The sequence below is a fragment of the Carassius auratus genome, chromosome 11 (genome assembly GCF_003368295.1).
Source record: "Carassius auratus strain Wakin chromosome 11, ASM336829v1, whole genome shotgun sequence".
Lineage (NCBI taxonomy): Eukaryota > Metazoa > Chordata > Actinopteri > Cypriniformes > Cyprinidae > Carassius > Carassius auratus.
In genome coordinates, this window is record NC_039253.1 from 2572364 (window position 1) to 2595780 (window position 23417).

A 23417-nucleotide genomic window follows, 5' to 3' on the forward strand; every position below is an offset into this window, starting at 1 on the left:
TTTTGAATACTTATATTTGAAATTATTTAAATAATAAAATATACTCCATATTAAATCTACCACTAGATGGCAGCACGTCCCTGTTAATTAACTTCTTGTTTATTGAACTGCTGTAAAAAATAAAAATCAATATTACATTTGTTATCATTGTCATTTTCTGAACAAATAAATGGCATGCTTCCTGTGAAATTGATTAAGTAAATTATTTGAAGTATATATATAATCACATATTCAAGATGTTGGGGCAGAAAACTTTATATTTATAAGAAAATGTATATATATATATATATATATATATATATATATATATATATATATATATATATATATATATATTCTATAGACAGTGAATAATTGTGATGGGATTTGTTTCATCATGTGACTTTCCTGCTTATAGTGGTTATCAGTGTATTACAAAGGTACAAAACAGATTTCAGTTCTTCAATAAGTTGGTATATTAACATTATATCAGTTAAATGATGGTATTAAACTGATTCAGTAAAATATTCTCCTATCCTAACAAACCATACATCAATGGAAATCCTATTTATTCAGTTTAAGATGATGTATAAATCCCAGCTTGAGAAAACTGACCCTTTTGACGTTTTTTTTTTTTTTTTTTTTTTTTTTTTTTTTTTTTTTTTTTTTTTTTTTTTTTTTGCTCCAGGGGAAGTCGTGGCCTAATGGTTAGAGGGTTGGACTCCCAATCGAAGGGTTGTGGGTTCTAGTCTTGGGCCTGACGGAATTGTGGGTGGGGGGAGTGCATGTACAGTTCTCTCTCCACCTTCAATACCATGACTTAGGTGCCCTTGAGCAAGGCACTGAACCCCCAACTGCTCCCCGGGCGCCGCAGCATAAATGGCTGCCCACTGCTCCGGGTGTGTGCTCACAGTGTGTGTGTGTTCACTGCTCTGTGTGTGTGCATTTCGGATGGGTTAAATGCAGAGCACAAATTCTGAGTATGGGTCACCATACTTGGCTGAATGTCACTTCACTTTTCATAAAATAGCTTTTAAAATATGTTTTGTATGAGGCAAAGATTTCATAAGAACTTGTAGGAGTTATACTAGCGAAATAACGTATAATAATAACTTACCAAACATGCAACAGACGAAAATCTGAGTTTAGTGAGGAAAAATTATTTACAACTGTTTCCACAATATTATTCTCCAGCACTTCCTCGTTTGCTTCTGTGTTGGTGTCAGGAGTTTGGAGCGCGTTCGCGAATCATTTGAGTCAGCTTTTGGATCGCAAATCTTTTGAATCAGTTCGGGAGTTCGTAGTGGGATCGTGAATCATATGAGTCAGTTTGGGGATCGTCAATCATTTGAGTCAGTTTGGGAGATCAGAGCGGGTTCGCGAATCATTTGAGTCAGTTTGCGGATCGCAAATCATTTGAATCAGTTCGGGAGTTCGTAGCGGGTACGCGAATCATTTGAATCAGTTTGGGAGTTCGTAGCGGCATCGCGAATCATTTGAGTCAGTTTGGGGATCGCGAATCATTTGAGTGAGTTTGGGGATCGCAAATCATTTGAATCAGTTCGGGAGTTCGGAGCGGCTTCGCGGATCATTTGAATCATTTCGAGAGTTCGTAGCGGCATCGCGAATCATTTGAGTCAGTTTGGGGATCGCGAATCATTTGAGTGAGTTTGGGAGTTCGGAGCGAGATCGCGAATCATTTGAGTGAGTTTGAGAGTTCGGAGCGAGATCGCGAATCATTTGAGTCAGTTTGGGGATCGCAAATCATTTGAATCAGTTCGGGAGTTCGGAGCGGCTTCGCGGATCATTTGAATAATTTCGAGAGTTCGGAGCGGGATCGCGAATCGTTTGAATCAGTTCGGGGATCGCGAATCATTTGAGTCAGTTCGGGAGTTCAAAGCGGGTTCGCGAATCATTTGAGTCAGTTTGGAGAACGGGAATCAATTTAGCTCAGTTTGGGAGTTCGGAGCGGGATCGCAGTATCAGTATCAAGTATATTCAAAAACTAAACAAATCGTGCCTAAAAAGTGCAGGCATCTAGACTAATGTAAAGTTACATGATGAAGTCATACTAGTGCACGTGTGCATTTTGAGTGCGTTCTTTCACTGCATTATTCGGTGTATTCAAATGCATTTATGAATGCATGTGAATGATCACAAAATTCAAGATATGGGGGTTAGAAAATGAATATATTTATATAATTTTATGTAGTTAATCAATATCATACGAAAAGTGCCATTTCAGTTTTTCTCCAAAGATCAGCATGATTCAAATGTGATATTAATTTACTACAAACAATAATTTAATTACAAATACAAAATGTTGCACAATAATGTAATATATGAATGAATAATATTTGCTACATATCTAATATAACATTGAAAGAGAAAGATACATATATGCAGAAGGTACATTGTGGAAACAACTAGCTATATATATTTTTACTCAACTCTCTTTATTCTAAAAAGGTTCTATAATGACAAGAAAGAACCCTCTTGGCACAAATCATTTTGCTACAGCATATTTTAGTCTTTATTAATAATATTTTCTAAAGCCATGTCCCCAAAGTAGAAAAATTGCTGTAATGATAATTAAAATTAGAGGATTTAGAAATAATTGATTTATTTATCAAACAATCTCTTACAAAGAGAGAAAGTCTAAATAATCCGAACAGGAACAGATGTGAGAAGACAGTGGGTGGAGAGATGTTTCTCTGTTTAGCAGCGAGCAGGAGAAGAGCAGTGTTTGATCTGCACGTGTCCAGTCTCCACACAAACTCTCTGACAGCACTCTGGATCACACGGGATCGCTCTTCAGTCATCTGCTGAGGAGGACAGAACCAGAACCGTAGTCAGGCCACTGATGGAGGTGAGTTTCTGGAACAGTGATGCAATTTATGCTCAATCTGAAGCAGAAAAATAGCATTACGCTTTGTTTTAAACACAGACTTTGTGCAAACCAGTTCAATGAATTGCTTTTTAAGTAAAAAACGTTCAGGGTATTTTCAGCAGAAATCATGGGGAGTTCTAGTCACTTGTTTGTGTCACACACCTGGACTCATTTAGTGTGTTTTTGCCCGTGACCCAGTTTCTGTCTTTCCGTGTTTGATTAGTTCCCAGGTGTGTCCATTATCTTCCTCATGTGTTCCATGTCCCTGTTAATTTAATGATTCCATCCACCTGTGTTTCCCCAATTATCTGTTGTACTTAAGCCTTGTCCTTTCAGTTCTGTGTTGTCGGGTCTTCATTCATCACTTGCTACTTACGTGTGTCTACCTCTGTGCTCCATGTTGGATATCCCCTGTGTTGTTTATATTAAAAACCTTATTCCGTTTATCCTCGACTCCGTATTCCTTCAGGCAGCGTAAAACCGTGACAGAAGACCCGACCCAATAAGAGAAAATAGAAAACTGCGTGTTCTTCCCTCCGTTTTGTTTTTGTGTTTTCAAAGTCTTTTCTTTTCTTAGTGTTTCTATGGATCCCCTCTATCGTCCCGAATTCCTCATCCTCCTGCTGAAGCAGGAAGGACGTTCTCTCGAGGACCATACCAAACAGTTTTTCCTATTAGCTAATGCCACCAGCTACCCGGACGGCGCGCTCTGCACCTTCTACAACACCAGCCTGAACTCCAAATGCAGAGCGTTGTCGTCCGAAGATGGTCCTCGAGAGGATTTCGCCGCATACGTGGAGTGGACTCTGGCGAGAAATGGGTCGCCTCTCACCGTCTGCCCCATAGAGGACCTCGCCAGCCCCACTCCCGACCCAGAGACCAGCCAGCCACCATCACGCCGCACGGAGCCAGAGCCCACCGCAGCCGCAGAGCCCGAGCCATCCACTGACAGGGAGCCGGAACTCGAGAGCGCGACTGACCAGGTGTGTGAGCCGGCAACACCGTGCATCGTGGGAGTCCTCGTGGAGATCGAGGGCGTGGAGGAAAGCCCTGCCCACACTCCTGCGACTGAGGGTGAGCTGTATACAGTCTCTGAAGGTCATAAGGAGCAAGCTCTGGATCTGATGGACTGGTCTATGGAGGTAATCCCTAATTTTCCTGTTTCCCCGCTGGTTCCGTCCAGCCCTGATTCCCCTGTATACCCTCTCAGTCTCCCACTCCTACCTCCTCCAGTCATTTCCTCTGCTCCATTTCCGCTGGTTCCGCCCAGCCCTGAGTTTTCTGTTTCTCCGCTGGTTACGCCCAGCCCTGAGTTTTCTGTTTCTCCGCTGGTTACGCCCAGCCCTGAGTTTTCTGTTTCTCCGCTGGTTACGCCCAGCCCTGAGTTTTCTATTTCTCCGCTGGTTCCGCCCAGCCCTGAGTTTCCTGTATCTCCGCTGGCTCCGCCCAGCTCAGAATCTTCTGTTTCTCCGCTGGTTCCGCCCAGCTCTGAATCTTCTGTGTCTCCGCTGGTTCCGCCCAGCCCTGAATCTTCTGTTTCTCCGCTGGTTCCGCCCAGCCCTGAATCTTCTGTGTCTCCGCTGGTTCCGCCCAGCCCTGAATCTTCTGTGTCTCCGCTGGTTCCGCCCAGCTCTGAATCTTCTGTGTCTCCGCTGGTTCCGCCCAGCCCTGAATCTTCTGTGTCTCCTGTATTCCCTCCCAGCCTCCCTCTCCCGCCTCCTCCCAAACCTGCTGGTCCCTCTACTCCTCTTTCGCTGGTTCCGTCCAGTCCTGATCCTCCTGTCCTTCCTCCCATCCTTCTCCTCTCTCCTCCTCCTAGACCAGCCAGTTCCTCGTCATCCCTGCTGGTGCCAGCCAGTCCCGCAGCTCACCCTCAGTCCGCGCCATCGGGGCGCGGTGGTTCGCCGCTGGACTGCCAGTCTCCAGCTCCGCCTTGGCGTGTTAAGGCCCTGTCTCCGCCTCCAGCCTCCGAGCCCTGGACTCCTCCTCGGTCCTTCGACCCAGCGGCTCCGCCTTGGCTCTTAGCTCCCTCGTCTCCACCGTGGCCTGTCATCCCACCTGCTCCACCGGGCTCCCTCGTCCCTCCGGCTCCACCTTGGTCAGTCGTCGACCATCCGCCGCCTCGGGACTTCACTCCTCTGGTTCCACCTCGTCACTCCATCCCTCCGGCTCTGTCAGGCTCCTCCTTCCCTCCGGTTCCACCTCCATCCTCGGTCACTCCGGCTCCACAGCGGTCTGCCGAGACCCCGCCTCCACCTTGGTCGCCTGAGCCTTCAGCTCCACCTAGGCCCTCCGGATCCTCGTCGTCACCCTGGCTCTGCGGCTGTGCTGCTCCATCTTGGGCTCCTCACCCACCGGTGCAGTCTCCGCCTGTCGGCCCCCTGGTGTCGTCGACCCTTCCTTCACCATGGCTCCTCCCGCCGTCGACTCCACCTTGGATCTCAGTCCTGGCTGGTCTCTGGTGGACCATCTGGCTCCTCCTGCTCCTGTCTCCTCCCTGGCTCCTTCCTCCGTCTCCTCCCTGGCTCCTCCTTCTGTGGTCCCTGTCTGCTGGCCCCCTCCTGGGAGTCCGTCCTCCACCGGAACCTCCTCCCAAGTTCCCACCCACGCCTCCCCCTGTTGTTTCTACGGTGCGAGGACGCACCTACCGGGAGGGGGGAGTACTGTCACACACCTGGACTCATTTAGTGTGTTTTTGCCCGTGACCCAGTTTCTGTCTTTCCGTGTTTGATTAGTTCCCAGGTGTGTCCATTATCTTCCTCATGTGTTCCATGTCCCTGTTAATTTAATGATTCCATCCACCTGTGTTTCCCCAATTATCTGTTGTACTTAAGCCTTGTCCTTTCAGTTCTGTGTTGTCGGGTCTTCATTCATCACTTGCTACTTACGTGTGTCTACCTCTGTGCTCCATGTTGGATATCCCCTGTGTTGTTTATATTAAAAACCTTATTCCGTTTATCCTCGACTCCGTATTCCTTCAGGCAGCGTAAAACCGTGACAGTTTGTCATTCGTAACTCTGCTGAGAATTTATAATAGTTCACCATTTTCTAACCAACCTCAATTCTTGTCTGATCTACAGTAAGCGAAGTTCATATAACAGTATAGTTTAATTACATTTCTGCTTGAATACTGAGAAGATCAGAATTGCGAGTTGCTTTTCTCACATTGAGCGACTTCATGCAGCAACAGGAAGTGCACAGTTACAGGATGTGCCTGTTTCCTCCTGTTCCTCCCCTCAGAACAAAAGGGTCAAGTAGAAAACAATAACATCCATGGTGTTTTATATTGCATCTTCATGAGTTCATCTATAAGGAGAGAAAATTAAAACAATTTCCCATTATACAACAATAGATGTTTTGTTCAAAATGGAGATAAAATACTATTTAGATTATTGTTTTGTTGTTGTTGAAACATGCTCAATGCTAACTCCTCTTCGTTTCTAATAAAAATGACTGATTTGTCATTGCAAAAAGTGAATTGACGTAGGAGAAAGCACTAGTATTATACATGCCACTTGAGCAGGTTATCTTTTTTCTAAACTACACTTTTAACCCTATGTATAAGTGTGTTTCACACTGATAATTTAGAAAGTCCCCCTCATAACTATAACAGTGATTAAACACATTTACACTTAGATTCTATTGGAACTTCCACTTTATTTTTTGTGTATTTTGTTCAATAGTTAAATTAAATAGTAATCAAAAAGCATATCTAATAAATTGTAATTATGAAATTATTACTATTGCTATTATTATTACTTTGAATAGTACACTGTACTGTAAATATATATATATATATATATATATATATATATATATATATAATTTTTATTGTTTTTCAAATTTCTTCAAGTTAAACCAGACTTTTATTTTGACGGGTTGTCGTAAAGACCACTGAGTTTCTGCATGATGGTAGTTGTCCTCAAACAAAGTAATGTATCTCTCAGAGCAGCTCTAAAGATGAAGTTGATGCATTGATGTAATTGAGCTTTAATATTCACAGACACATACAGGGATTTCATTAAGTGCACAGTGCAACTTTTTAATCTATGATTTATCAAACTCTGTTCAAACTCTGACATTTTGCGTTATATAGTAAATTCCACTTTTATGAGTGAGTTCCACAACTCCATATGCATTTTGCCCATTGTGGAAATCCTGAAATTATTTAGTGGCCTCTCCAGCTATGGGTTGTGCATCTGGAGGATGCACAGTGCATGGAGTCATTAAGCTCTATTGTAAACAGTTGGCATCATCCAGTAAGCATTGCCAACTAATTTTCAGGGAAAGTTTGGTAAAGCAGGACAATTAGTTGCTAAAAGTTGCAAAATTTTGTTGTAATGATGTTATGACATCATTATGTAATCACAACCCAACACTGCATAGAATCAGATCACTCAAATCTCAATGAATTTGAATTGAAATGTTAATTTAGATCTGTTAGTAAAAAATGTATACAATAATATTAAAGTAGAAATAATTGCATTTATAAACAACAATGGCATTTTATGTATTTTCTTAGAAGTCTGTAAAATAGTGCAAAATGTATTGTGTTAATATGAAGGAAGTTTCAACATTGGTTTCTTTTTTTTTTTTAAACCTGAATTTAAAATTACACATTGTATTTTGTGTTTTCAGGTTACAACTTAATGGATAATAGTACTGCCAGTACATTGTGAATTTTTCTTCAGATTTTTTTAACTGATGATCAACAAGTGCAAAAATGTACTAATAACAAGGTGTTATCATAAATGAACTATTATTAGTGAACAATTGCAACTAGCAACTTAATCCACATGTTTACTGCTAGACACTTTTGATTTCCTCTTTTTGTGTAATTGAGGGAAAATGTGTGCCTTTTGATTATTTTGTAGTCACAGTTCCTAAAAGATGCCAAATAAATTCTAAAAGTCTGAAAAGTTACTAAATCTAGCAACAAAATGACTATGCAATCGGTGACACTGACATTTCAAATATGCAAATCTTTAAATAAATTATGTGCAGTGTAAAAAATGTACAAGAAAACCCAGGGTTCCCTATACCAGAGGGTTAACTTCTTTAAGCGTGGAAAGCCCTTTGGGTGGATATTTTGAATCCAATGGACGTGTTTCAATACTTTTTTTTTCCCAACCGAACTCAAGTCTCATCTAAAGTAAAGACTGGTTTTGCACATTTTCTTGTAATCTTTGACATAAGTGACATGTTCCAGCAGAGATCGGACAGTCTGGTGTCGTCAGACTCTGAACTGGCGCAGTGTGAGATGGAGGTCAACACTTTACTGAAGAACATTTCTGACCTCAACAGGAAGATGGACTCCCTACAAATACCACGGTAATCCCGGCTTCAAACAATTGCAGACTATATATATATATATATATTGCTCTAGAATAAGTGTAAAGGTCTGTGTTCTGACAGAGAAAGTCCGGTCGGGCTCAGTGGGTGCTCGATGGTGGACGCTGGCACAGCATCAGTGGAGTCCAAAACCAAGACTGTCTGCAGGGACTCAGAAGGCATGTTGTGTTTCTACACAGCCTCATCGTCAATAACAGTAAATGCTGTGTCAGAACGGACAGCCTGCTATTTACTGCGCTACTGCGTTTCCAAATGCAAAGTTACTTATTAAACTTAAAAAAAAATGTATTTATTTTTTTGGGCACATTTTAACGTTTACTACACTTGCTAGTAATGTTTTTCTAATTTAAGACTCCTGAGAAATTGTCTAATTTTTTTTAGTTAGGAGGAAAAATTATACTTAGGTACTCCACGAGTTTTCAAAATGGTGTTCATATCTGCTCATAAATGTGTACAACCAAATAAAAAGTAATTTTGATGATGATGAAGATGACGATGATGATAAAATATTCAGTATCTTTTTTTTTTTTACATAATAATTAATATTCAACTGAATTATTGGTGTTTTTACAAGTCTTCTTTGAAGTAAAAAAAAAATATGAATATGGATGAAGTAAAAAAAATCATACTAGCAAAAGAATAATACTAAAAAACAAAACCATAGTGAGTAATTTATGAGTTGCTTTCATAATGGTACGGAGCCCCGCCCATGACATGCAAGAAAAAAATAAATAAATCGTGTGCACGATTTACTAATTCGTTCCCTCGATGTACTAAAACGTGCACACGATTACTATTGCGTTTACTAATGAATTAGTAAATAGTGCGCACAATTTATAAATCGAGGGAACACAATAGTAAACATGTGCATGCTTTAGTACATCGAGGGAACTAATGAGTAAATCTTGCACACGATTTAGCCCACTGTTTTTTCCTGTATGTTATGTGCGGGGCTCTGTATAATGGAGTGCAAACATCTAAAAATAAAAAAATAAAAATGGATGTCGATGGGAAAAATGTAATCACACGAAAAAATATAAACATTGTTTTTCTTCATAATGGAGTGCATGCAAACATCTAAAAAGTTATTTAGTAATATTTATTTATTATTATTAAGCAATTCTATTTTGTATTAAATGATAATATTCATCATAAAAAAAAAACATTCCACAGAACAAACTAAAGAATGATAATTATTTTATTTTATTAATGAAATAATAATAAAAAAATAGGAATTTGGCTCATAAAAAATAATTATAATTATTATAATAAAAATATTAATGTCTATAGAGTAATACAATTAATAATAATAGTTAAAAAATAGTATATTGTCATATTTTCTCTAACCACTTATGTATATAATTGTAATTGTATATAATTGTATCTGAATATGAATATTCCAAAAAAATAAAAATACAAAGAAAAGTCGCTGTTTTTGCACAGGGGGCGGTAGTGAGCAGTGGAACGATCTGCAGAAGGTTCTCTCTGCTCTTGAGACGTCTAGTGGTCAAGGGAGGAAAATGCTCTTCAGGCTGCAAACTCAAAATGCTGAGACAATCCAGGCAAAGCATCTCTCTGCAGCCCGGGAGAGCTGGGTTCAGGCCACACAGGTGCTCATAGCCCCCTCTGTAGGGTACTGCTGGACCCAATCTGAACTTCCTCTGTGCAGCTCTGATCTGTGTGATCTGTCCCAGGTGCTGGAGGAGATGGAGAGGGAGTTGGGGTTCTCGTACCCCTCTGCTCTGCCCCATGATGAGAGACGTCAGTATCAGCGGGATGTTCTCTCACTCTACAAACACAACCAAGACCTCAACAAGTCCTTGAAGAGCCATCAGGAAGAGCTTGTGGGTGCTGAAAGAGCTCTGATGTATCTTGAGGATGAGAAAAAGTGGCTACAGGAAAAGGTTGATGGGGACATCCTTAATTAATCATTAATACAGAATATGTTCATGTTTTCCTTCATAAAACTCAATTACTACTGCAGATCTGGTATAGGCCATTAATTAATGGTGCTATGAATAGAAAAATAAATGGAAAATGCTATAACAAAATTATCTTAAAATGTAAATTTTAATAATAACAATAATAAGTTTACTGTTTTAATAAAATACCGATCATGATTTGTAGGAATGTGAATAATAATTATTATTAATGTTATTTTTAATACTAAAAGTTTTTATAAAAAGTTTTATTTATTTTTTATTACTCTAAAATACAGAGTTTTCTTCATAATGGAATATAAACATCTAATTGTAATATATTATGATATTATATCCTAACTTATATTATAATAATATAAATTATTTATTATTATATATGAAAACGGCTTCTTCTACAGAATAAACAAAATAATAATAATGATAATTTTATTATTTTAAGAATACCTGTAGAATATTCATCTGGTATAGGACATAAATTAATGGTGCAATAAACAAGCATATAGCCAAATATCATATTAAAATATGATTTTATATTTCACCATCCATATGCAACTGCAACATTAAATTATATTTAAATTGTATATCAGTGGCACACCTCAAAGTAATAATATTGTTACTTATTAACATTAAATAATATTAAAATTAATTAATATACAATTACATACTTATTCATATTAAATAGTTGCTTTAAATATTATATGGTGCATCTCAATCATGAATAATGCGTATTAATATTAATTAAATTAACTGATAAGTAATTTTTTATCAATTAGGTAAAAAAAAAATGTAGCCAAAAAAGTCTTTAATATTTATTTCGCAATAAATTTATAAATAATTATATATTTAGATATTAAATTCATTTATATTATCAGTCAATAATATGGCTTCTGAACCTATCTTTTGGCAGGTGGTGGACCTGAAGAGGAAATGGCTGTATGGAGCGAGTTGTTCTCCTTCTGTCAGTCCTTCATTGTCCTCCAGTCGAACTTCAAGCCCTTGCTTTTCCTCTCCTCCATATCCTGGGTCCCCGCTGCTGTCCCGCAAACTTCCCAGCTCCAGACCGGACTCCCCTTCGTCTCTCTGTACCGTTGATTCAGTGCTGCAGACTGAGATCGAAAAACTGCAGAGGTGAAATATTATTAAATTCATTCCTCTATACTGACCTCAGATTATGGTCTACATCCAAAAACAACAACAAAAAAATACTGAGCTGTGGTTCTCATGCAGGGGAGGTCAAGGTGTTGTCATTGTACATTTGTATGCAATTGTTTGGATTGAGCGAAATAAGCTTAATTTCTATTTTCAATATTATTAATTCTTGAGACATTCTTCTTTAAGTACAATATGTATCAGCTGTATGGGATGTTACTATGGTTATGACCTTTAAAAATTGGTAAAATTAAACCGTTTGGTCACATTGGGATCCCTATATCTCAGGGACTGAACAATATACTGTAGGGCCTTGAAAATGAAAATTAAAAAACAAAAATTGTTGTATTATCTATTATTAAGAACCAGTTCCTAATAGCATGTTAAGATGTCTTTAATACTGGCACACAAACTTTGTAAAATAAATATTTATAGCACTCGGACCAGTGTGTTCAGTGGAGTTCTTTTGGTAAGATGCATTTCTAGTTTTACAAGACATTCCTCTTTAAAAGAAAAAAGAAAGATGTATGCAAAGTGACACACATTTGGTTTTTGACCACTATAAATGTGTGCAATATAACAGCCACACTGAAATCTCCATATCTCTGAAAATAAACCATAAGGGCTATAAAATGAAGATATTAGAAGAATGAATAAGAACTAAAATAGAAAAGGGCATTAAGATATTTTTAATACTTTTTGAGTTACATGCATGCAAACTTTAGGAATTGATCATTGTGAATGGTGATTATTATCATATAACGCAACAAAGATTGCCAAAGTCAACATATATTACTATTAGAGCTACCAGTATATTAGTGGTGTATACTGTATAATATAATGTTGTTGCCATCTTTCTAAAGTCTTTTTTACCCCCATTGTTTGGCTTCAAAATATCAAGTTAAAGTCATTTTGTCATCTCTACAAAATAGTGGATTACCCAGAAAATATACATCCAAGAAATGTAATATTTTGGCTTTGATCACTATTAATGTTCATTAAAAATGCCAGGGAAGTTTGTAAAATTTGGTTGTTGTTTCATCGAACCTTAATTATTGAATAAGGTTTGAATGCTGGATCTCTTTTGACAGATGTGTTTTCTCTGAGCAGGTGTCTAGAGCGTCTGAAAGCTAGGAATGAGCGTCTAAATGCCGCACTGCTCAGAAGGAAAGGAGAATCGGAGCAGCTGAGCATGAGTCTTAGCCGACAGGAGGCAGACAGCTCGGCTCTACACATGGCTCTGGTGTACTGGTGTGTGCTGCTGTCTTCACCTCTGTTACACAATGCATGAGCGCAAGATCAACGCTTAGTCACTTATATATATATCACAGTCGTTTCTAAAATTCTGATTCTTTTTGACGCTGTAAACCTTGACCTTTGTGCCTTGAGGAGCGTGCATGTGTGAGTGGTATGCTGATAATGGCTCTTTGATTGACAGTGAGGAGTGTGAGGAGGCTTACGGTGATCTGCTGTCCCTGTCTGAAGCCAGAAAACAACAGAACGCAGGTGCTGCACGCTCTTTTGAGTTACAGCTCATGTGGCACATAAACACATTAAAGTACAACCATGCACATATGAATAAAGCGGTTTTATCTTACAGAAACAATTAGCACACTCCAGTCTGAGAACTTGGACAAGGGCGATTCATCCTCCAGTCCACCAGAGGGCACTGCTGAGACCAATCCAAACAGGTTGTTGTTTTATATGCAATCTCTTTAGGTGTGGCAACATTTACTGCTGCTCATTTTAATGGACTATTTCTGCGTCCTTTTTTAATACAGCTCATGTGTTTCCGATAACAGCGTTAAATGCACCTACAAACCAACAGTTACACAAGAGTTAGCCTACACAAGATTACTTTGATTTAGGGCTGTCAGTTGATTAAAACAATGAATCACATTCTCTGCATTGACATGAATCATTCTGAACCTGCTGTGAATTGTTCCTATAAATATATTAACTTTTCCAATTGTGCATTCTGAATAATAATGAAATGAATTTCCTACTAACCTGCAGTAGTGCTCATCTTCTCATTAAGACAAATTTTTCCTAAATTAATTTGACATATAAGCAGGATTTGCTAAATAGATTGAAATAATGCAGTACCTGCCTTAAAGAAATGCAACGATGTTAAACATATTTAATTGTAAATAGTAATGCATTAATGGGGTACTACTATGCATATTCAATGAGAATATTTCCATAATCATGTGAATAACATACAATGACATTATAATCAGTGAATATTTGTTCTGCTATTATTCATCAGAATATCTCATCTCCTGTCCCTGAAAATGTCTGGATTTTAAGGCTTTTTGCACATATGCATTTTGAGTGTTGTTTAATCAACTTGATGGCTACAGAACATTGTAAATATATGTAGTGAGCTATTAGTACTATTTGAAAAATGGGAGGGCGTCACAAAACTCCATTGGAATCAGTGCAGTGAAGGATTTTACCAGAAGGACCTGCAGTAGTGAACAAATTTTTTGACGTAAATTTTGCATCAGGTTAAAATTTGGTGAACACTTAAATGCAGCTCTGACAAAGAGCAAGGCTACTGGTTCACCAGTGACCCCGGCAAGACATTTGTAATGTAGCAACAAGCCAAAACACTGGTTTTGGTCTGAGAGTTTACCATGTTATGATGTTAATATTATAAAATGATATACAGGATAACCGCACACCGTTCCTGCTTTCTTTCACCTGTGAAATTTTGTCAAGCGAAAGTTAATGTGATGCAATTTTAGTCTCAGTTTCAAATAGCACACTTGATGTATATTTAAGATAACTTGTTTGTCGTGTCTGTCCCATTTTACATTTTAGGTTCCAGAAAGTTGCTGTATTATGTCACCAAAGTAGATCGGTTTGCTTGCTATCTGTCCGATATAGCATGCAACAGTGCATTACAATTATTGGTTGTGTGCCAATTTTATACTTCTGCTCTAACTTTGATATTATGAAACACTAAGTTCTGTGAGAGTGCATGAGTAAGTACATGCTTGTGAGTTGAAATAGTACTATACATGTTATTATTGGGACACTAAGTTATCATAAAATGTTACTTTGATATGACAGTGGCCTTGGTTACATTACTGTTCGCATGAGTAAGTGTTAACATCTAGCTATATTTTTTTAAACATAAAATTCATAGGCTTTTTTATCCTTGACTTTAAACTTAATTTAAAAGTTTAAACATTTTATAATCCGTCTGTTTCTTTAGTGCATTACATGGATGAATGTCTCATCTGCTGCACACATACTAGTTTTAATGGAAACTGGTTTGCAGCTTGAATCTGAGTGCATTTATCTCAACAAAGATTTACGGTCCTAGTTAGATTAATTACACTGGCTTAACATGCAATTACCTTCCCAATCCAATTCAATCAATCCACTTATTTTGGTCTGGTAATGAAACATACGTCATCTTAGATCTGAAAAGCCTCTTTCATTCTTTCTCTCTTGCTTTTTCTGAAAACTGCAGCTTGTCGGAGAAGGAGTTTGAGGACAGGTCTGGTGTACTTCTGCAAAGGATCTCCAGGCTGAAGCAGGACAGGGCTGCTGTGTGTATACCACGCCGGGGCGAAGCAGGAGAGGGCATGATCAGTCCTGACACTGGCACGCTCGCAGGGGTCAGAGGTCGCACCAGTTCACTTTCCAAAAACACCAAAGAAGAGAAAGCTGCTCTGCTGTATGAGCTTGTGACAGTCAGGGTGAGCCATAAAGAAAGTTTACCCCTATTTTAAATACTTAGAACCAGGTTTAACCCTTAAATGTCAGAAAAAAAGTTACACAGAGGTCCTAAAATCTCCATACTAAATAAATTATTGTATAAAATATTGTATATTAATAATTATTTCTGTTTTCAGTGAGATCTCTTTACCAACATTAGTCCTGATCATATAACTACAAAAAATGCATTAATTTTCAGGATTTTAACCTTTAAATGTCAGTTTGTTTACATAATGGTTTTTATATCAATAAGTGACGTATCAATAAATATGTTGATTAAAAGTAAACTAGAGTCCGAAATTCTCATCTGAAATTTTTGCACTTTAAAAAATAAATACGACCTAACGTTTTGTCAATCATGTTTACACACTGCCTCAGAAACTTTTGTCCGTAATAAAAAAATTCAGACCAGGTTTGATTTTCTGTTTTGTTTTTTGTTTTTTTGTAGCAAGCATTTCGATTCAGTTTGCAAGGACCTTTAGTATGAAATAAATGTATTTTAAATATATATATATATATATGTGTACAAAAAAAATACACCCAGGATCATGTCTAAAAGAGATTAAAATTCCAATAAAAATATATTTTTTTTACACAATATATGCTGTTTGCGTTAACACAGCCAAAATGAAAAACAAAAATGAAAAATAAAAAATTGTCCCTAAGAATGCACAAATGATGCACTCATATATGTTATGAATGTAAAACAATGCAGTTTTTTCATGTTTACTTTACCGTTGAAGTGTACAGTTTCTCATAACATGATCGAATTTTGCGCAGGAGGAGATGTCAGAGATGCGTGGGAATCTGCGGCTCCTGGAGAAAGAGAGGCGGTGTTTGGACCTTGCGTTGATTGTCCAGAGTGCCCAGGATTCAGCTGGTGCTCTGATCCTGGACAGTCTTCGGGATGAGCTGGGGGACAGGAGAGCCACTCAACAGGTACCAGTACCTGCTGACATGTGTCTGTTTTTAAGTGTTTCCTTGTGTGAAGCGCATCAATGGTTTCTTTTTACAACAGGGTTGAGCACTGTAGCCAATCATAGACATGTTTGTGGAGCGCATGAACCCAATGACCAAACAGAGGTGTTTAAATCATAATCCACTGAGTTTGTTCACCATGCGTGTTGTTTCACTGTAACCAACAAAGTATAAACACGATATAAGTAAGAGACTGTTTGTGCATTATAAACGAGAGTTTTCACTCAGTCAGTGAGCTCCTGTTGCAACTAAACTGATTTGATTATAATGGGAGCATTCCTGGCTCCGAATGGTTTGGAAATGTACTATTATGTTTGCATGATGGTCAACAGAAAGTTGTGGGTTACAATGTGTTGAAATACCAGATGATTCTTTTTTTATTTTTACATTTTCTGAAACACTGACAAGTGATGCATCTTGTCTCGGCTGTAGAGAATTGCCGAAAATTTGGCAAAGCTAGAAGGTGGAGGGGGAATTCCTGGTCCTCGGAATCACTCTATCCTAAGAGAACTACAAGCAGCACTGCAAAGGTAGGAAAAGACACCGAAAGACATCAGACTCTCAATAAAAAAAGACTCATTACTTGGATGTTCTACTTCCGTTTGCAGGGAACAGTCACTGAGAAAGAGAGTGACAGTTTTACGTGAGTCGCTGGACTCTGCGCTCACAGACAGCACTACTCAGAGAAGGATCAACAGAGAGGAGATTGATCATCTGTCCCGCTACTACATGTAATCAAAAATCACATCACAACACTATCATTAGAATAAGACGTAGAGTACATACAGTCACATGATTGTCATAGTAACAGCTTGTCTCACGATAAACAATTCTGACAAATATGTAATGGACACTAGCTGGTAAGAGCTGTCAATTCACATTTATACAAAACAAGATTATGTCAACGAAACTTCACAGAGATAATAGGAAATAGCAGAATCACTGAAGTCAGCTGAATAGCAGCTCTAAACCATTTTGGGAAAAAACTGCATATGCTAGTAAGGTATGTTCTGAAGCATGGTAGCTGGTTTTTGCTACAGTAGTTTTAGCTGGTCCGTAGTTGGTCATAAACTGGTTTAAGCTTGTTCTGTATTTTCATTGTGATCATGACTTCTGCTTCTCTCAATTTATTGAGGATAAACATTTTGTTGAATTTGGGATTTGCATTATCTTGCATTTGTAAAATCATCTGTAAACGTTTGTGGTTGCCAGATTTAAGGAGTTTAAATCCCCCAAACAGAGATTTTTTCATAAATCGTTAGTTGGATACCTAATCTTTTCAACCCAGCAACCACACACATGCGCTCTCTCTGCATTATGGAAAAATCCATGAAGGGATATGTACATATATGTACATATAATATAGGAAAACGGCCAATTTTATATATGTCACATATATTAAAAACCTATATCAAAACTTTTATTAAAACATATATGTTTATATAGGTTATTTCCATGTGGGTACCATGTCAGTCAAAGTTTATTTGAATCTTATCTGAAGCTGTGCAAAAAAAAACAATTTATATTGGTGCCGTGACCCGGATGGGAGCAAGGTCTTTATCAATCAATCAATCAATCAATCAATGCTAGAATAATCACAATAATTTTTTTTCAACAGTAAAATTTCAAGTACCTACAGAAGTTCTCGAAAGAAGCAGCAGGATCAGCTGTGGCAACTGGAGAAGCAAATCACAGTCATGAGTGAACGTCATGCTAAAGAAGAGGCCGAGCTAAGTAATACACTAGAAGCTATGGAGTGGAAGAGAGAGGAGACAATACTCTAGACAGTGCAGTCCTTCTTAATATCATTTCATTGACAAATCTTTATTTGAAGGCTAATGATGAACATTGATTTTGAGTGAGAGGCTGGGTTTAGAAACACTGAGCATATAGATCAGTGACCTACAAAAATAAAATTGCAACTAAAATTGCAGCACCAGGATGCACCATTTGGTCACAAGGTAATTGGTTTGATGGCTATACTGACTCCTGTTGGTGTAGATGCAGCATCACACAACACATTTTTTAACCTACTGATTGTACAGTAGGAATACTCTTCAGAGACATATTTTTAACTGAACATATTAGTCATTTTGACAGTTTCTCGCAGTGTACATCATGTAAGTTGACAAGTAGCCAAATGCAAAGACTGTAAGTATAGCTATTGGGAAAGGTCAGTTATTCTAGGCCTTGATATTACTACTATATCTCTATATCATCATGGATGTAAATCATTTTACAAATATTTGATTGTAAGTATTATTCCTTTCAATTTGTACAGATATACTGTATATGCATGTGAAAAATTGCATTTTAAACTTATGTTTTTTTAACATAATGAATAAAACACTTACAGTTTTGATGTAGTTTAAAACCTACTGTGATCTGGTAGCTTGCTGTATGAAAACAGGCAACAACAACAACAACAGGTGCACATGCATTAGAAAAACATCGTATCAGTTTTGTCCATCTAACACAATTCACTATGACATTGACATATATCGCTATACAAATGCTTTAATGGTTATTATAGTTAAAGTTCCCCAATTATGCCATTTTAAGGTGCCTAATACTGTTTGTGAGTGTCCTATAATAGGTTTACATGCATACATGCAAGGTCAAAAACGTTTTAATTTTTTTCAAGATATGTTTTAATATTAACTGATTCTCCAATGATCCTCAAACTATTTATTCGAAGCAATTCAAAGTTCTTTGAACCCTTCCTTTCTGTGAGCCTACTGTGCTCTGATTGGTCATGGCCCATTCTGTTGTGATTGGTCTACAGCATACAACATGTGTCAGAAATGATATGCCCATTGTTCCATATTTTGAATGATAGAAAATAGAAAAATCTATTATTTTTCATATTTACAGGTTGTGATTCAGAGTCAGCTGTTCTTTCAAGGGCAATTCTGTGAATCCTGCATTGAACTCCCCGAGATTAGAGAACCAGTTGCCAGTAAAATAAACGGAATGCAAAAAAAAAAAAAAAGAAAAAAAAAGAAGATTGGGATCATACTGCTGCATTTTGTTTTAAAGATGTCATCTGTACACAAAACTTTTCACAAAAGCAAAGAAAACTATTTTCACAACATACAACATCATTAAAAATGAAATAGAAATTAGAAACTTTATTTAACTGAACACATAACAGAATTCTAAAACTTGAACTAAAATTAACACGAAATCAGAAAATATAAAAATTGTATGTAATTGAAATATGAACAAACTATTATAGTAGCTCAATGATATTAAAACAACACTGTCATAACTCTGACCTCCTTTTGTCCATTCCCTCTTCACAATCAAAGCAGCTGCATAATCATTTTCATTTAAAAGCATTTTTTCCTTGTGAGTCTCAGGAAAACAGAGATCACAGTAAATAGGTCAGTGTGTGCGTGCGCGGATCACTCTTCCTCACCGTCGCTCTCGCAGTGGAAACAGGGGGAAGGGAGGGACACACAATAGAAAGAGAGGTCAGTCTCGCACGTTTGTCTTCTCTTTCACTGATCCACGTCTTTCAGTGCCACCCGGGTCAGCTGACTGCAGCTGTGGCTAAGGGTGAGTGTCACAGCCCTCGGGGATAAAGGATTTGCTCTCTGTTGCAGGAACTGCTGAATAAATGGGGTCACGGGGTCATGATAAACACAGACTCTGTCCTGAACATGCCTGCTGGGGAAGATCCGAGTTTTAGTGATCGTTTGGATAAAGATAATGATTACATCTCCTCGACAAACTGCTGATGTGAAAACATCATGCTGAATGATGAGATAATCTTTCTTTTTTTCTTCATAAGTATTAAAATAATTACCTTACGCACCCAATTCATTGGTAAAAAAATAAAAAAGTACAAAGGTGTACCTTTTTGTGAGAATGAATGAGGAAGATTAATTTTGAAAGTGTGTTTTCTACACCTACAAAAGTCATGTAAATAAATGAAATATATATATATATATATATATATATATATATATATATATATATATATATATATATATATATATATATATATATATATATATATTAGAGTTGTCACTTAAAATGAGACAACGTTTTTAACGTAATTAATTAATTAGTGATGAAAAAATAACGTGATTAAAATATTTCAATGCAGTTAATGCACTGGCCCGGCCAGTTACAATTTGTAATGTCTACTTGATACTTTCTCATTTAACAAAAAAATTGCTTTAAATAATTTTTTGTGGCTAATTAATTTTGCGATAAATTATATATATACTCGCTTAAGACATAACTGTTTGTAAATGCTGGCCAAGACAGGAATTGCACTGTTTAGATGCAATGTTATTCATAATTAACTCACAGAACTAATCAACTAATTCCCTCATTCAAAAACAACAATCTGTGAAATGGAAAGTGAAGGCAAACGTCACTGAAGAGCCCAGCAGCATCTGTGTGGTGTAAAGTGTTTTAAGAGCTTTGGGATGCTCCGATCCCTGGGAAAAAACTCACAAAACCAGGAGCTGTCAATCATAGCAGGAGGACGGGTTATTAGGCCCCGCCCCCTCCTTTAAAGCACACACGCACACACAGCAGGCTCTGACCCGCAGGGTTAAGGTCAGCTCATTTACCTCAAACATCATGTCACATTTAAATACGCTTCCCCCTGAACAGCATGAGTGGATTGTAGCTGGCTGATGCTCTTTTTCTCACAGACGTCAATGCTCTCTTTTTTCCTCTCGACTCGTACTCTGTTTCTGTTTTCCTCCCTTTCTTCACTCTTAACCTCTCACACTCCACACTTAGCGGTATAACATGCTGCTATTCAGATAAAAACGATGTTTGACCCTGATTAAATGGCTGAACGTGGTTTTTCTGTTCTCTCTTTCATTGCGCTTGTCCAAAAGACTATTAAAGGGTGGAAAATCAACTGGAAACATGCTCTCACTCTCATGTCCTCTCAAACCCTGTATGATTTTCATTCTGTAATGGAGCTCAAATGGAGACATTTGGCAAAAAAAAAAAGTCAAAATTGATCATTTCGGTACACAAAAGACTATTGGCTCATTCTAGGGAACATTTCTGTCCATTGATGATGATCATATTGCTTACAACAATCTTCTTAAGAAATATAAGAGAAAACAAAGACCTACCCCCGTTTTTTTCCTTAGTTTGCTTGATATTTGCTTTATGTGTGTTTAATTAGTTTTTGCAATGTCTTTTGAGTTCAAAATAATGAAAATTCAACATAAATTTTTTTTATTACATTATTTTGTACTGTTAAATGTATTCCTACAATCTAAATGTCTTAGAAAAATAGACTAATTTTAAATAAAATTTTCTTTCACAAGAAAACTGTTACTAATTAGACACTTCTAATAATAAAAAAATTGGTTTACTAATAAAAAAAAAATATCTAAATGAATATTAAAATGTGAAGAATATAGCATTTATAGCATAAAACAAGCAACATATAACATTTATAACATCAAGAATGTAACATTTGTTTGCCCAAAGAAGGCCTACCTTTGTAATTATGAGTCAAAAATGGTGAATATCAAAATATCAAAATGCTGTGATTAAACTTGGCAACTAGCAAATATGTTACACTGAAACCAATAGCTCTTTTATTGAGAAAACATTTAGTTTTTACGATTAATTTAGTTTTTTATGATTAATCACGATTAATCAACCCCCCCCCAAAACAAAAATTATTTTTTGTTTACATAATATATGTATATTTATATTTATTATGTATATATAAATACACACACATGCATGTAAATATTTCAGAAATAGGTTATGCTTATATATTAAATATATTTATTTATAATATAAATTATATTAATATAAATATAGACTTGTAAATACATGTAAATATATACTGAATGTGTGTGTATTTATATATACATAATAAATATAACCAGAATACACACATATATTATGTAAACAAAAACTTTTATTTTGGATGCGATTAATCATGATTAATCATTTGAGTGCACTAGACTTTAGACGGATTAAGAGAGGAAGCATGCAGCAGGGTTTTCAGTGAAGGGAGCAGATTTGTAATCCCTTTAAGATGTCTTCATTAGGTGTATTAGAGCCCCCACTAACACCCCAGTTGACCCCTTTTCTTTTCCTCTTTTGCTCTCCATCCCGTTTTCTCTTGTCCAGGTTGCAGAATGGTAATTTTGCACTTTTAGTTTGAGGTATTATTCACTTGTGTTAATCTGACAGCTGCATTTTTTATATCACAACAGAAATAAGGAAATCGGTTTCTAATTATTGAGTCCATCCAAGTGACACATTTAACAAATAAAGTTTGTTCAAACAAAAGTGTTGCAGTAATGTTATAAAGCTTTACCATAAAAAAAGCAATCTACTGCCAGTTTATCTGTTAATTTTACACATATTTCCATTTAAAAACAACATAATGAAGAGAGAAATTCAAAATACAGTTAAAACACCTGTAACAAATCAATAAAGAAAATTCCTTTATATTTATACAGCACATTGTGCCCTGTTTTATTTTTAATTAATTAGTTAATTAATTTTAACTGTATAGTACAAAACTGCAGGAAAGCAGAGGAAAAAGGGACAATTTTAAATGTTTGATTTTATTTTAATAGTAAAATATTTTTTTTAAATGTGGTTTTATTTAAAAATATTTATTGTTTATGTTTTTATTAGCAAGTTATTGTTATATAAATTATTCCACCTTTGTTTAGAGGAATCAGGGTTATTATAGTTAACTAAATCTGAAATTAAAATTAAAACCGTAAAAAAAATGTTGCTTGGAATAAAATATAAAAACCTTTTTATTTCAACTAGTTGCCAAGGCACAGTTTCTCATATTAATTTAGTTTAATGTGGTATACTAAAAAAAAAAAAAAAAAAAAATGAATTTTTTTTTTATGTAGACATAAAAATGACAACAAAATGACTTTACAAAAAACTTTATAAACTTCTAATGGAAATATTTAAACTGTAATAAAATAACACTCAGAGGAACACTTGACTAAATGTTTAGTTGGGTGCGAGACATCTTTAAAAACCTGGAAATCAATACTGAGGTCAGCTCATCTGAATAACAATTGCTCAAGTGTGACTTTCCCACCAAATGAAGGCCGTGCTGTGTTTTTCTCAGTGGCCCAGCAGATGTTCGCTGCGGCGTGCTGGTCAGTGTCTGACGCTCTGTCTCTCTGTTAAGGTCAAAGGTCCCACGACATCGAGAGACAGACATCTCGCACGGGTCAGAGAGCAAAAGAGGCTAGAGTGAGTTCAGTGCATGCTGCTCCCTCAAATGCTTTTACACCTACGAAATGGTTAAAGTTTAAACCCACTTTCAACATTCCTCAACACCTGAACAAGAGCTCAGGCCGTCTGGGCTTCTAATATCTTAAGGCCACAGCACTGGTGAAACTAAGCTTTTTCCTGAA

General features: G+C 36.9%; 1 protein-coding gene across 3 annotated transcripts; it reads left to right on the plus strand.

The window, feature by feature from the left end:
* The first annotated feature begins 2666 nt into the window (after positions 1-2666).
* On the plus strand, positions 2667-18394 carry LOC113110747 (colorectal mutant cancer protein-like). 3 transcript variants are annotated; one of them, XM_026274903.1, is made up of 14 exons: positions 2667-2848; positions 8079-8200; positions 8285-8379; positions 9665-9831; positions 9916-10125; positions 11069-11289; positions 12421-12561; positions 12749-12816; positions 12911-13001; positions 14795-15023; positions 15823-15981; positions 16453-16550; positions 16629-16751; positions 17639-18394. In XM_026274903.1, exons 1-14 carry the CDS (start codon positions 2843-2845, stop codon positions 17802-17804), a joined length of 1896 nt encoding a protein of 631 aa, XP_026130688.1. In that variant the 5' UTR covers positions 2667-2842; the 3' UTR covers positions 17805-18394. The 3 variants fall into 3 exon arrangements, with proteins under 3 accessions (XP_026130688.1, XP_026130689.1, XP_026130690.1); XM_026274904.1 differs by having other exon boundaries at positions 8082-8200; XM_026274905.1 differs by lacking the exon at positions 2667-2848 and having other exon boundaries at positions 8080-8200; positions 8269-8379.
* The last annotated feature ends 5023 nt before the right edge of the window (positions 18395-23417 follow it).

Bases quoted from the DNA above. Each gene is read 5' to 3' on its own strand.
- LOC113110747 (XM_026274903.1), top strand. The intron at 8,201-8,284 runs GTAATCCCGGCT...GTGTTCTGACAG, and splicing joins GACTCCCTACAAATACCACG to AGAAAGTCCGGTCGGGCTCA. The intron at 12,817-12,910 runs GTGCTGCACGCT...TTTATCTTACAG, and splicing joins CAGAAAACAACAGAACGCAG to AAACAATTAGCACACTCCAG.